The sequence below is a fragment of the Neodiprion lecontei genome, chromosome 3 (genome assembly GCF_021901455.1).
Source record: "Neodiprion lecontei isolate iyNeoLeco1 chromosome 3, iyNeoLeco1.1, whole genome shotgun sequence".
Taxonomy (NCBI): Eukaryota; Metazoa; Arthropoda; class Insecta; order Hymenoptera; family Diprionidae; genus Neodiprion; species Neodiprion lecontei.
This window is the reverse complement of record NC_060262.1, coordinates 13,966,039-13,982,524: the sequence shown is the minus strand read 5'-3', so window position 1 is coordinate 13,982,524 and position 16,486 is coordinate 13,966,039. Positions and strand designations below refer to the sequence as shown.

General features: G+C 34.6%; 1 protein-coding gene across 1 annotated transcript in view; it reads right to left on the bottom strand.

Annotated features, from left to right (window-relative positions):
- LOC124293695 (glutamate receptor ionotropic, NMDA 2B) overlaps window positions 1-16,486 on the bottom strand; it is a 1,867,270-nt gene that overhangs the window by 346,255 nt on the left and 1,504,529 nt on the right. Inside the window, exon 16 of the mRNA XM_046735718.1 lies at window positions 8,365-8,558. Coding sequence (XP_046591674.1) covers window positions 8,365-8,558 — 194 coding nt within the window. The remainder of the gene's footprint in view (window positions 1-8,364; window positions 8,559-16,486) is intronic.

The following is a 16,486-nucleotide window of genomic DNA, read 5'->3' as shown; positions in this document are numbered from 1 at the left end:
AATTTTCTTCTAACCTAAGCTTTCCCCCCAATATTGAAGAAGATACAGTCGATTATCCAAAAATTCCTTAAGAAACAAAAACCTTGTTCCCTTAATTTTTTCAAAATTTCAATCAATCGGTCCAGGAAAACCGCTAAACCGATCGATCTACCGATTTAGGGGGACCTTTGGGGTACATTAGGCTGTAAAATTTTCTTCTAACCTAAGCTTTCCCCCCAATATTGACGAAGATACAGTCAATTATCCAAAAAAAGGCAAAATGGCATTTTTTTGCTCTTTTTTCACGTCAACGCTACAGGTGGAAAAAATTTTTTTTTGACATTAACCTTGACAGATTTTTGTAGGAAATTTTCTGCAGAAAAAGAAACTGCCCTTCGGCTCGCTGTGCGACCAGTAGTTCCAGAGATATCGGCAGTTGAGTGAAAAAGGATCCTTTGGCATTCAAAATTCGATATCTCGAAGACAAATGGTCGTATCGAGGTTTAAAAAAAAGCATCTTAAAGCTGAATAAACAGGCTATGCGACCTATGTATTGGTTTAGCTCGAAAAAATTTTTCCATGCCCGTAGAGCGAAAAAAAAATGTAAAAAATTTTGAAAATTTTTTCTTCGTGCTTTATCCAAGGATTGCATGGCTAATAGTGCTTCGAAAAATTTTTAACCAAAAAATTCAAAAACTAGAGTCTTCAAGCTTCAAAAGCTTTGTTTTTTTATTTCTTGCACGACCATTTTTCACTGAAATACAGCCCGTTGAAAATCACCAAAAAAATGCGAAAATTTTGTTGTTCCCTTAATTTTTGCGAGAAGTATAGTTCTTGTCATAGAGATCGAGAGAACGGCAACGACTCGAGATTCTCCGATCCTTTGACAATGAACATCTGACCGAGGGGACGGCAACAGTTCAAGATCCCCCGGTACAGATGCACGAAAATAATGCGAAAACAACATATTATATATGCGAGATTGCGATGGTGTGAGTCAACGGGCGACGTCCGTTTGTATTAGGCTGATTTGATATCATATAATGATAGGATGTACAGTAATGCACACATAACGATAATATATGTAAAATAAGTTTGATATAACGTCATGGGTTTTCATGCCTCAGGCATTTCTTATATGAGCTAATAAATGATATTACGATTCGACAGCTCAATCATTGTGAGTTCTCATTCAAATTCATTATAGAACTAGAACTCCCATCCTTGATCATTGAAACCAAATACGAAAATCCGAAGTAACTTCTAATTGAAGAAGCTTTGACCATATAAGCCACGTTATTATGTTTTTCAGTGTCGCCTCTTGAGTAGGTCGCAAATTGCCGAAATGGAGTGTTTGAATTAGCGAATAACGTTTTTGAGGATTTCGAGAAAGTTTCAGTTCGGATGCGTTGCGATGGTGCTTACTTGAGCTTACGTTTAGTCGCGCAATTAGTTGAGTTTACGTTTAGTTAAGATTGTGTTTAGTCGAGTTGCACGAAATTGAGATTAAGTTTAGTTGGGATTGCGTTCAGTTGAGATTGTAATGATTAAAATATACCACGGGTAAAGTCAAATCAAAGATCGAGGGGTGTGTGGCTCATGAAGTAATGACGTGTTATACACTGCGACTAATCCCACTTTTATTCTGGAAGACTGAACTCAAGTCTCACTTTCGAACGGTCCATTGTCGAAACATCAGGTGTTAAATTCAACCACTATAGTTGTGCAGTATCCCGTCAGCAAGTTGAATTTCGAAATTATATCGGCAGATAAAGCTTCAAAAAATGGAATCAAACAATATAACCTCCCCGGCATGTCCCTATTAACTACCTGCAGCGGAACAATGATTGGAGATTAAAAGAGAAGTAATCTGTAAACAAAAAAGATACTTTGCAATGGTAGACACTATTCGCAAACATTATTCATTAATACAATGACACTGATGAGAAAAGACGATTTGATTTTAAAATTTTAACCCTTTATACACCTGTCGTCCATACCTTGTGTATAGAATGAGCGAATGACTGAATAGAGGGATGAATGCATATTTGACGTGCTTTTAGCTATTGGTCTCAATGAGAGAATAAAAATAAGGAAGATAAATATTCATAATTTTTAGGGCAGGCAAATAAAAATAGTATTCAAAATTAATTTCAATAAATGCTAGGCAATACAAGATTGCGTTTAGTTGAGATTGCGTTTTCGTTGAGTATATTTAGGTAGCGGTTGAAATAAGAAGTTCGTGTTGTAGAGTTTAAGTTGCGTCTGAATTATGATGGCGTTTAAAAATTTGTTGAGTTGAGTTTCGCACAAGGTTGAGCTCAGTAGATGTTGTTTAGTTGAGCTAAGTAGAGAATAAAGTTTATCTTAATTCGAGGTGTCAGGTTTTGATTTAAGACAGCTCGCGGTAGCGTCGAAGCTCCGAATTGGGTGATATTGAGAACGCCGTCTGTTTGGTATCCCGGCAGCTCACAGTCGAGAAATTAGTTATAGTTTTGGTTTCGAGCAATTATTGCTGTAGCGTTAAAGTTTCTAGTCTTCGAATTGAGAGTTGCGTGTTTGACGTTCGGAAATAGTGAGTTAGATCTTAATTAGGGAGCTGCAAGCTCAGTAGATTAGGAAATATCGTACTTTACGAATAATTCTCTGTTGTGTGATTTTGGACCGCGAAGAGCGAATTTTTAATAACTTTTTTTGTTTTTGTACCACCGCTATTGTTAAATATATTATTTTATTTCATGAATTATTAAACAGCGAGTTGTAGTCGAGTATCTCTCTGTCTCTCTCTCTCTCTCTCCCCCAAAATTACACCTTCCCTCTCCGCGTTACTGAGCTACCGAGAATATTACCTGAGGTCTAGTGAAGTTAAAGATTTCGAGGAGTGCTGATCACGCCGCCAGGCGCCCCACAGAATCTCGCAATATCTTTTGTAAGATGAAATTTGTTTTCAGCTTTCATTGTGGGCCGCTAAATTATTATGTGTGCTTGAAGATCTCGGTCACTTCTCCGGGTGGCCGAGGTGCAATGAAAAATCCACGTCACAGTACTCTCACTCGCGTGCGACCTGTCCTCTCTACTTCAAATCTATCCGCTTGCCCGGGTCGCGATTCTAAACAGATTAGCTTTGTATTTCATGTCCTATTAATTATCTATTGTTGCGAAATCATGTCTGTGTATTATCTATGTGTATTATCGCCTTGTGAATCCTCAGTGTCGTTCTGTTCTCTTGCGATACAGGTCCGTATCGCTTTGTAACTTTCTCAATTAAAATATCAAATATTGACAGTGAAACATAATCTATTTCAATCATCATCCCGCTTCCTTGCTGTAGTCAATCATCACTAATTCGCGGATCCTACGTCAATGACCCAGTCTCTATCGTTATATCTCCAAACAGGGATGGTTCAAAGAACGTTTTTCCATAAAAAACCAAAAATCCATTTTTCGGTTATTTTTCACGAAAATTTCACTGAAGTCTCCCCTTAAGTTAGTTCAGTTCAACCGTTCGACGTCTCATCCCCGTCGAACAGTACTTCCGCATATGTGAAGCGCGAAGAACTAAAAAAATTACCACCTCAGAAGTCATCTATAATTTGTCCAACTTGAGCCACTAATTTCGAAACAAATTTGCTAAGAAAGAGAAGAAAAACAAATGAAATTCCCTTGTTCACATTATGAGGAATTTATCTCTAAACGAATTAAGTCCTCCACGAACTCAATTAGATCAACGGTGCTCCTGAAACCTTACGACACAGCGTCAAAAATAAAGTTCCAAAATAAACAAGTCCAAAGTTTTTACGGAACAGTTGAAATTCACTATTGGAAAACCTCAAATATGAAATAATGTTTCGAGGAAACGTTCCTCAGAATCAAAAATAGAGAAAAAGAGTTTCGAGGTGAAACATGTTTTCGAAACTTCTGATTGCCTTATTTGAATTACATGTTTACAATACTGTGCGTAAAGAAATGGTATAGAGAAATGGCGTGTCTTGATTATTTTCAGCAGATGACTGAAATCGCCCATTTTTATGTTTGAGGTGGGAAAAATAAATTTCTTGTTTGTACTGATCTATTGTGTCTGCCGCATTTGCCTTGTTATGCCGGCACCACGAAATCTCTTCACTTATTTTTAGACAGAAATAATGCTCGGCACGACAATCGTTGAGCCCTTGTAATATCAGACCACCTATGACGCTTTGCTTATATCTTTGACTTATTCCGAATTGTTACGGATAGTATTTACGTAATATGACTGCGTTTGGTAAATTATCACGTCCGTCAGTCTGCCTTTGGCACCCATTAGTCTTCCGTCGGAGAGCTTTTGTCTTCAGAGCCTCATTTTGGACTTAGGCATCTGAGTTCCGAATTTTTTTTTTGGATTTGTTCACAGCACCTAATTTTGTTGACTTAGACTTCAAGTTCGTGAAATTCTGCTCTCGCTACAGCAGTCCAATTCTTGGCGTTGCATGCGCGTCTCCGTCATATATATAGCTGACGCATTTTCCGTTGCGCTTATCTTCAGAGCGCTGAAATATCTTCACCATACCATAAACTTTCATGGCTACGGAAAAGCCACTATGGTAGGGGTGGTAATTCAGCTAATGCTTGTTGTATCACGATTCTCACGATGCTCCAGTTTGTGTTCCCATTCATTGTACACATTCGTTGCAGTAAGGAGACAAAACTTTGAGGTCGACTACCTGGAATAATCACAGAAACTCGACTAATGCTTGAAAACAAAAAATGTAAAACGAACAACTAATAACTATGATGTTGAAGTTGAAAATTACTATGGGACAAGTGGACCACCCAAACTCTATTGAAGCAAGAATGAAAACCGCATTGTAAGTTCGGGGTTTGACAAAAGAATGTCCAGCATGCCACAAATTGTAGCCAGACTCTCCAAGGCTTGATCAATATAACGCAGTGCTAATATGACGTGTCTATTTATTCTGAACACATTGCATGTATCGTTAATCGTTGGACCAGCCCACCGACATACGCTGCTAAAAGTGGTTCGCCAAATGTCCCTTGATTCTGGCGCCAATCTGCACGACTAGTGGCGCTAGTAGTTGTCTGACAAGTTTGCGCGCGGTCAACGAGGGCAGCGAGCGTGTCAGAAGTCTACCAGCGCCGCGTAGAGGAACTAAAAAACGGGGACAAAACGCGTACAATTTTTTAGTATACGAGCAGTGGTGAGTGTCAGGGGGCTGCGTTGGACTACTCTTGAAAGTTTTCAGTCGCATACCGTTCTCACATGCGAGTCTCGCTAAGAGATTGAGATAATTGTCAGCTTTGAATTAGCCGCTTTTTTTTCATCAAAATTAGGGGCTTTCATATCATTCGGTTGAGACTGGTAAAGGGTCTTCGTCCTTTTTTGTAAATGGCCAACTGACTCTTTTAAGTCTACACCGAAACTCTATTTTCTCCATTATGAACTTCCCATTAACGGACCACCGGTCTTGGTAAATATTTGTAAATAGATCTGCAAAACAGTGAGAAAAAAATTCCAGCACACGTGCGAGCTGGAAAAAGCTCATTTGGTGTATCACTGATATGATTTATATACTTACTTTGATGTTATTTTGCGGGATTCCGTGAATATCTTGAAACATTGTCACTTTATGTTGACAAAAATAAATGACAGTGATGCACTGAATATTTAGTACGATAAATCGCTGATTTTTTACTGCTGAGAAGTACTGTTTGATTTTATGAAATTCAGAACAAGTTTAGACTACCGGTCCGTTGACGGGATATCTAGGGCCAACGCCCACTGTTGCGGGTCCGATCCGATCCGATTCAATCCAGTCCGATCCACTCCACGTAGAACGGGTCCAATCGGTTCTGCACTCTCAGTGTTGCGCAGTAGGACCGTTGGGTGCGAATAGATATAATTCATTATTTCGCTCATTTAAATGAGATCAAAGATTTTTCACGATTAATATTTGCAGCTGATCCCAATAATCGAAGCTGAACCGGTGTATCATTCCATTTCTGAAGGTTTCAGTTGGGAATTAATAAAAATAAAATTCAAATCATGCCAAGTTCAATTTTTTTCAATTCCTATCAATTTGAAATGTTTGAAAACGGAATTCTTCGATTCATTTTCGATTATTCGGATAATTTGCGAATAGTAATCGGAAGAAATCTTGGGTCCCATACAAGTGAGAATTATAGTGGAATGAATGAACTGTAACGTTTTGTGCCTAACGGTCTTGTTACTGCGTTACACTAGAAGTACAGAGCCGGTCAGGCCCGTTTCATGCGGAGCGGATCGGATCGGACCAGATCAGATCTGCAACAGCACGCGTTGACCTTCAAAATGGGTGGAATGCTGGTTCGTGAAACATTTGAGTGTAATGAAAGCAACAGCGGTACTCGCACGAAACCGCCGCGCACCGAGGCTCAGTAATGATTATCGAATGTTGGGAGCAGATTTATTTTCAAATAGATACCATACTGACGTAGCCATTCACCACATAAGTGTAATGAGAGTTCGAACCGCTTATCACTTTTGTGTTCAACAAGGACCGGGAAGTCAAGATACAGACTTTTAATGGATAAGTTTGGCATATCAATATCAGAGTATGCTTGATAATTCATTAGACGTATTATGATTGAATAGTTTATAATAGCGTGTCCAATTCAAAGATAAAGATCAGCGATCTGGGATTATCGGTGAGAAGCGTAAATGAATGTGGATAGAAAAGTGTGAGATCATTGTACAGGAAATAAGCGGAGATAATGAGGTATACGCAGGATATGTGAGAGATTGTACATTCTGATGAAATAAATGTGTCTAAAAATTTCTGTAATAAGAAAAAATCGTATTTCAAAGATATATTGTAGCCACTTTCAAATCATTTAGAATAAGATATTCAAGTCATTTTGTATTCCGCATTCAAACAATTCGGAAAATTTTGCATTTATCAAAACCAAAATAAATTTTTTCGCAGTTTTTGATGTCATTAAAACCTGCTGTAGACATTACTTTTGTTTTCCAGGTGATCAGCCAAATCACATAACCCATTGGTTTCCTTATTCCACTAACAAGGACGGTATCCCAGCCCGAATTCTCCGATTTCATTTCTTTTGCAATATGTTATAGTAGACTAGAAACTAAGCGACATGTATTTTTTTTATCGGCCATGAAACACTTTAAGGGGGTGAAACCACCCTTCAAAGTGAGGCATGTCAAGGGGCGATTTGGCTGTTTCACCCACAAGAACATAATATTTTTTAACCAATCCAACTGGAAAAGTTTTCTCATAAAGAAAATGAAAAATGTATTTATCTGAAATGGAAAAAAAAAAATTCGGGGGGTGAGCCAGCCCTGAATATAATCACATTTATGCAAAACATTGTCAAATTCGAGTCTAAATATCTGAATACAATATACAATGCGTACGAACATGAAAGAAATGTGACATATAACTGGATTTCCTCGAAAACAAATAATGAAAGGGTAACTACTCCTGAACGCTTTTTTTTGCGTTTACTCGAGAAAATGGTCTAATTCAAGTCTTATATTGTAATATTCTACTCTAGAGCGTTTGAAAATTCAAACTTATTATTTTCATTTTCTTATAGTTTAAGGTTTTATTGTAAACTATCTCTTCAAGAGTAATTTATCGCAGCATAATACAAATATTTCGTGTAATCCGTTATCAGCGGCCTCTTTGTCTCGGGACATTGTCTTGGTTCCCGGACATTGTCTTTGTTCCCGATGATCCACTTTTGAGTCTTTCATGATACAGTGAGGAAATGAAAAAACGTTGTCAATTCAGAACATTTTAGAGATAGTTTCGTCCAATATTTATTTTCGAGAAAATCCAAAGATACGTCTTATTTCCTTCACGTTTATACGCATTATATATTTTTCTGGATTTTTAGACTTGAATTTGACAATTTATTACATAAATGTGATTATATTTAGGGGTGGCTTATCCAGCCTTTTTTTTCCTTTTTTGAGAACAATAAATTTTTCATTCATTTTCGTGAGAAAAATTTTTCAGTTTTATTGATTCAAAAATATTATGTTCTTGTGGGTGAAACTGCCAAATCGCCTCTTACTATAACATATTACAAAAGAAATCAAATCGGAGAATTCGGACCGGGATACTTTCCTTGCAAGTATCGCACAAATACTAAAGACATCTCTATTGTTAACATTATTCTTCAAATATTACTGTACCAAATTCTACTCGAGCCATAAATACAATACGAGATATCTCACCACATGTATATACGGAGTAGATTCGGTAAATCTCACCGCTCAGCACCAGTATAGCCACGCAAATATAACTTTGCTTGTCCTTCTGCTGGCTTTAAGCAGCGAGATTTATCGAATCCATACGGCCTGTATGATTCTTGAAAGCTTACTTGATTTGAGACGGTTTAATTCCATGACTTTCGAGGTCTTTTTCCAATTGACGTATTCGCATTCGTGCGATGTCCAGTTCGTGCTTCACTTTCCAAGTACGAGTATCACAAATTGGATCCCGACAACGGTGATATCTCAGGATGTCTTGTGCCTCGTAGACTGCGCCCCTGAACGTCAGGGACTTTCCCATACTCTAGAATTCATACAGAACGTATTTATTATATTTCAGAATCAAACATTCAAGGGAAGACTACCAGTTTGACTTTTCTTTCAATAACTAATTCTTCTGTAAGTCAGTGCAAAAAGTGTATTCAATATAAGCTAGACGGCACGTGTCAAATATCGTGAAAGAAAGATCTCAACTCCCGTCACATGTTAATTTTTATACAGAATTTTATACTTTTTTCTGAATTGAAATGAGGTTTCGTTTAGCTTGATTAATCAAGGAAAACTTCTCACATTATACATATCACACGAAAGCATTGATGTCAATATGAGTCAAGCAGCGTAACGATTTATTTTTTGTTCTGTTGGGATTCTATTTTTGATGTATATTCTAAATAACAACGCTGGAACTAACACCCAAGGTTAGCAACGAAGTATTCCCAGTGAATACACTTGTTCCATTAACAGTGCGGGTATACTACCATGTAATATCAATACAATATTGCACTTGTGATGTTACTGTGACGTAAAATTGGTATGAATGTACCCAAAGCATATTGCGCTCATCCAATTAAATTCTGGTATCACCAGAAACGTGGTTATCGCGCCCTCACAGTGTTGCCGGTATGCACAGAATTAGGATACGTACTATCTGGTTAAATACCACGTGGTGATTTGTCTCTGAGTTTCAATTCTAGAAATCGATGTCCCTCTTCATCATTACGTAGGGAAACAAGGAAATAGTTTCGCGATGTGATCGGCGATGTTTATTCACCTCGTATTCAGCGGTTCAGGTAAACGAATTTCAGTAACATCGCGATCATACCGGGGCATTAGCGATCATGTTGTGAATTTACAATTCGGAGAATTTCATTGATTTCGGGAAAATATGAACTTTGGTATATCGTATTCACAAAATTAATACGTCAAACGATATCTAACAATAAGTAATTTGTAATTCTGATTTTCGAGCATTAAGCCAGGTGATGTCTGGTGGCAATGCGTCTCATTAACGATTTATGTTTTGTGCATTTTATTGGAAATTAGTTGTATCAGAAAATACCAAAAGATCCTGTCTGATAATAATAGCATGTAATATTTTCAGGTACGAAATAATTCATTGTCAAAGCGGGATTAAATTTGTCAGGCATGGAAGCATGTGGGTAAATTCCTAATTACGTGATATTTGAATATTACAATATTTTAACATGGATTCAATGATAAAATTCGTTTTTCTTTACAGCAGGTTCGAAGTTTAAACTTTGATTAACACGAGGAAAATTATGCCTCACCTGATGGTCGAAACGTTCAGGTGGCAAGGATCCTGGTTTCTCGGGCAGTGCAATCATTACCCAGTGAACACATGACCTCCATATGACGTCATAGATAGGTCACATAAAGATCATCGACATTTTACATAGATATGACATAAAAATGACTTTATTGATGACTCTGATATGATGTCATGTAGTATGACATCATTATGACATAGTGCTGACCTAAAATTTGACTTTTATATGACGTCATGATTGTGACTTAAATATTACGTAAATATTATGTCTTATCCCTATCATATGTGTGACATCACATCAAAGTCATAAATTTATATATTATTTAAGTAAGAAATAAATCATACAATTACATAAATTACAAGTCATATTCTGACGTCAAAAGGATATCATAATACCGTCATATTCTTACGTAAGAAACAACTCATACTTTTACGTAAAATTGATGTACGATGAACGTCATACTTAAGCATCAGCTTCCGGTCATTCTTTTATATACGAGTGACATAATACTAATGTCACGACGGTATAAAAAAAAACGATCAACGATACTTTTCTATTTATGTTCTATGTTGTATCATGTATTGATTTAATAATTCATAAGTGGAATTTCATATGACATTTCTTAATTTTTACTTTTATATTTAGTGTCCAAATTTAACTTACCGCAAATTCTCTTTAAATGCAAACATTAAATATATTTTTAACATTGAAAATATTAGGATATTGTCATAAATAAAATATATAAACTAATTTCAAAATTAATTATTATATTGTAATAGAGGTACAGTAACAAAATAATCACTATTTATAAATGAAAAATATAAATATTTTGACTCTACAAGGTCTGTTGTAACAGTTTTTAATTTAGGATTGATACTTTTTTTTACCAAATAAATATTCAATTGTTTAGAGTCACAGGGTTTTACAAATAGCGATTCAAATTGAAAAAAATATTCGCCTTTTATTGTTACTTGATCATTGGTATCATTTATGCGCTTAATCAATAAAATATTATTATTAGACAATAAACAGCAATTTTCATTTTTTTTTGAACTCAAAGTGAAGCCCTTAAACTCTAAAGAATTAATTTTACCATTATCTGATTTTTTAATCACTGGATATGATGGGAAAGTATGTTTCTTTAGTGGCAAATCATCTTCTTCATGAACACGGTTAACTACCTGTTCTAAAGGTTTGGTGCATCCTTAACTTTACTTTTGATGTTTGACATAAAATTTTCAAACTTAAAAGTACTAAAATCATCCAACGGCCCAAATTTTTTGCAATCCTTGGCAAGATGTACTAAATTATGTACATTGTACGATATTGAATTCTGACCGTACAAATTTTTATGCTCATCAACGAACCACCTTAACAATTCATCAGCATAATCGTTATACACTAGGTATCTTTGAGGATCACATAAAATTCTTACAGCAACACTTAGAGCCATAAAGTGATTATAATATCGTGATCTCAATATATTTTTTAATATGATTGGACCTGTATATAATAAAAACTGACGACATTCTGTGGCCTTCCACTTTGCAACGGTATCTAACAGTCTCGGCTGCTGTGCAAATTCAGATGGAATACAAGTTTTGATGGCTTTTAGCGCTTCATCAACATCTTCTTTTTGATCCTTTGTCAGTCGATGTGCCTTGGAACCATTAGCCAAACGAATTACATATCGTTTTGCTACACCCAAGCATACTAAATGCTGATAATCTAGTGGAATTTGAGATACCATCCCAAAATCTAAATCAAGCAGTAAAGATTCACCCAAGTGATGTTCTTCTTGCAGTTGATTTTTGAATGATTCGTCTGTACGAAGCGGACTATTAATCTCTGGAAAATAAACATAGTTTCCCCATTCTCCTTGTTGGATACATTTGGAACAACCAAAGTACCCACTATGAGATTTGGTTAAAGTTAAATATGCTCTAGCTGGAGCATCACAAATTATAGCACTGAGTCGTACATTTATAGTCCTGTCATTGATTTTCAAACCTTCATTTTGTATATCTTTCATGTCGTCAACGAAAGGATTTATATATACATTAAAATCATTTGGCTTAGAGTGACCGTGGAAAAGTCCCACTAAGAATGGTTCAGTATAAAAGTCATCCTGAATTGCAGCCAGCAAAGGCCAAAATTGACTGCTAGACGACTTACTGAAAGACATCCCATCACAATTCAGTTGAATCAAAATAGTTGTAGGGCAAACATTATAGTATTTATTCAGTGAGCGAATTAATCCATGGGCGATTCCAAAATGGAAATAAGAACCCCCATTGCCATGAATAATCTTTCCTGTCATATCACGAGGAGTTTTCATCAAAGTACGAACGTCTTTCTTCAGTTCATTTTGGTGTCCGTGGTTACGAAAAATACTTATTAATTTATTAGCAGCTTGTTGCGAAATACTATTTTCAGATAACCAAAACCGCAAATCTTCAGACAATGTCGTCGATGAAGCAGACCCAGTTTCTTTATGAAACTGTACATTTTCTAAAGTTTTCGGCCGTTCAATTTTATCACTTTCTGTGATTTGCTCCATTTGTTTATTTAAATCGTGACTAGATTGGTCACTATTTTGGTCATAAATCTCAAGGTCATTTTCAACATCATCTCGTGAATCATCAGATGTTGCCACTGAAACACTGTGTAAGATCTGTGATGATTGAATTTCCTCTGTTGTACTTTGTGCATCTTGAATGTTTTTTGCAGTCTGAATTTCCTCTTGAATAAGTTGATTGATTCTTCGTTTCGTCATAAATCGTATTGGCTTGTTGGGCATTTTCAATTATATTCAAAATAATGCGTGAGCTGAATATCGTCTGAAATAGAGAAAATAAATTTTTTTTATGACATTGAAGGAAGTAGAGTTAATGTCAGACAATAGAAACAAATTTTTTATTTGAAAAATTATATCGATAATTTGTTTATTCTTTCTCATATGTTAAAATGAAAAAAAAAATTTTTTTAATTATATATTTATTCAAATAAAATCTGAATATTGTCAGATGTCTGCTTATTTTACTTGAAATACTAGTCAGTTTTCTATTGTTATTTTTTAACGTCGATCATCTTTCAAATCAACATACAGACATAAAAACTTTGAAGGATTTTGATAACATGCAATTAAATAAATTACTCCTCATAAAATATGTCAAATCGAAACTCATATAAAAGCCAAAAAATACAATATTACTATTAGGTTAATTTTTGAATTAATAAAAAAATTGGATACTCACTATTAAATATGAAAGTCAAGATCTTTCGCGATTTTTATATAAATGAATACACTCATTTCACAAACAATTCAAATTAAATATTCATTATGAAAACTATTATTTATAAGCAATAAATTAAAATTTTAATGTAATGTATGTATATAAATGTAAACATAAACTATATGTGATTATGAAGGCTCCTTTAAACTTTTTTTGTGCTTAGTTGTTAGGCAGCCATTTTGCGCAATTAACCGCGTAATTTAACAGTGAAAAAACTTTTTTAATCTTTTATAAATATAACTCACTAATAACATCATTACAATTAATTACTATCATAATACTTTGTAATAAAAAATTATTTCTATAGAAGTTTTTATTTAAAATTCGCAGGCACACAATAGGAAAATAAATAAATAAATTTGTGAATATATAAAAAGCGCGGGCCGCGCATTGCGCAGTAATATTGACCTCCCTTCTACTTACTGTTAGCCCACGGCGTGGGCCTCATGCTGATAAATAAAGTGGCGGTGCATTTAGTCCTTGGTCTGCATAAATTTTATAAACAGTGATAAAAAGTGATTATTTTTCAAAAACAAAGTTAATTATACGAGTATGTTACGTCCAGCATAACACTTCTCTCTATTTTTCCTACTCGCTAACTCTCCCACAGTTCTTACATTAATCTCATGGTCTCTGTTCTGTCCTCTTATCTCTACGTAGTCTCACGCTATTCACTATCGCGCTTACTCATCAAATTCCATTCCCTACTCCTAGCATTGTCACACCTTTTCTGCACCCGTACGTTTCACGTCTCGAGGAACACTTGTATTCTAACTCTGAACAACGTCACATCTAGACTTCTTACACAGCTTCATACAGCACACTTCGTTTTTACCGCCATCTGAGCTTCCTCGATATAAATATATAAGTAATATCTCAAACAAACCCTACGTTATTCAATCCTCATCCTGATTTCCGGTTGTCCTGGAACTTAAAAGCGAAGCCAACCAGTTTACTCTTACCGCTCAGGAGTAACTCTACTCACGGACGTAACATATATTTGGAAAAAAAAAAAAAAAAATTTAAAGATGAGCAAGATGTAAGTATATACTAATACACAACGTTTATCATCAACAGTTACAATAAAGCAAAACCTAACCTCAAATTTTAATAATATTCTTTTAAAACTATTAATTTATTATTTTCAATTTTTAGTACAAGTATAAAGACAACAAAGGATTACGCTCTCGTATCATTCATCACATTTGATACGTATTCAGAAATACCCACGAATTGGCTTTTGTACAATGAAAAGTTCAAAGATAAGATTGCATGTTGGTGGCCGAAGAAGGGGACAAAAAATATTGCCCAAAAGATTAAGAACAGAGAAACACCACCTAAGGACTGGCCAGTTTACGAGATACAAATTTTGAGATATTGCAGTAAGTATTAAAATTATTAATTATACTGAAAGCAACAGATATCTACATCTGTATTTTTTTTTAATTGTTTACTGATGAAAAAAAAGTCAGATTTCTGTTAGCCTCCGCGTTAATTGTTGAACTTTGCAATTTATTTATTTACATTTTAAATTCTAAAATTGAATAATTAATCTTATAATTATCTGATTAATTAATAAAATTTTTAACTAGTTTGAAACTCAAAAAACTATATATAATTTTTATGATGATCATAGGTACTTTGGAAAGCGCAAGAAAAGCAGCTGAAGACTCGCAGTACGACTCTCAAATATCATCAGCGCCGGAGCCTCGCGGACGGGGACACAGAAAAAGGAAAGTCACTTCGCCGGTTCGAGATGTTTTAAAAATAAATGGCAAGAACAATAAAATTCATTCCAGTAGTTCCGATGACGACGATCGCCCGGGTAAAAATTTTCAATACATTAAATAATTGGTGCTTCTTTATTTAAAAACTATTGCACATAAATGCATTGTATGTATTGACGTTCATGAATATAAATGGTGTAATTCTATTTTTTAGTTCCTGCATTGCCTCAACTTCCCCAAAACTCCCCATCAAAGAGCCCCAGTCACTTAAAAAGAAATAATCAAGAAGACTCTAGTTCGCAAAGCTCCCATGAAGTTCATGACGATGATTCAGACGGCTCGCTTACTAGGACTATGGATCGTGCGAAGGCACTTTTAAACAATCACAAATCAAAACAGGACGAACCAGGAGCAACAGCTTCAGGAAGTAACGGCGTTAGCGATAAGGACTCAGATGTGCAAGTCAAACACGAGCTCAGAGTTTTTGGAGGTAATATTATCATTTGAATCTTTATTAGCTGTCTACTAACCCTGATTAAAAAAAAATATTGAGACAAAGAAAAAAGTATTGAAAAGTATTGGTTTTCTTGTCAATCCAATAGTTTTCAATTCAATACTTTTTTTCTTTGTTTCAATACTTTTTTTATATTCAGGGAAGTGAATGGATGATTAAAATGATGAAATTGTTTCATTTTTACGGCGTTATTATTATTATTATTATTATTTTGATTACAGTAAAATTGGATACTTGTGTTTTTTTACTGGGTAAACTACTAACAGAAGTAAAGGACTTGAAGCAAAGGAATGTTCTTAACAACAATCGGAATTCTAGTTTGGACTCTGCTATTTCTGCTGAAGTAGAATCCCATTTGAAACTTGATACTCAAGAAAGAGTGGCAGCCTTTGAAGTACGACTAAAATCTTGCAAGACGTTCGAAGATGAATTCGTGAGTTATTTATAATTACATTAATCAATTAGGTTGAAAAATTTTAATCTCAACATTTGAAAAATTTTCATACTTTTGCGACTTTATCTACTTTTTGATCATTAAAAATTGAATTTATAATCAACATAAATTGTTTCGCAGTACATATGCACTCATTTTTTAAACTTTATTGAACATAAAATTTTATAAAGGTAAACATTTTTGAAAAACTGTCATTTAAAATATTTATTCTCAATTGCATGCCTTAAGCGCGAATGCGCGTAGGCATATTTCTGGGGCCTGAAAATCAAATTTTCTATTTCTTCTATTATAAAATTACTTTAATTGATGAAAATACTGACTGCTGCAAGATAATAATCTGATTATATAAATTTCAAGAAAAACATACATCTTTTAATTAATACATTAAATTTAAATTTTTATGGCTTTCCAAATTGATACTGATTTAATAACTGACAATCCGTTAAAAAAAAAATTAGCTTTAATTAGAATAATTAACGACTAAAAAAATAATTTGAAGGATTGATTTAATAATTTTACTGAAACTTAAAAATTTTTCCATTGTAATAATTAATCATCATATAATCTGAAAATTTTAAATATTTATTTTTTCCTATATCCTATTCAAGAAGGAAAAATAAATCAAAAAAAACTTATTCCAATATTTTATGGTCAAGATTAGGTATTGCTGCAA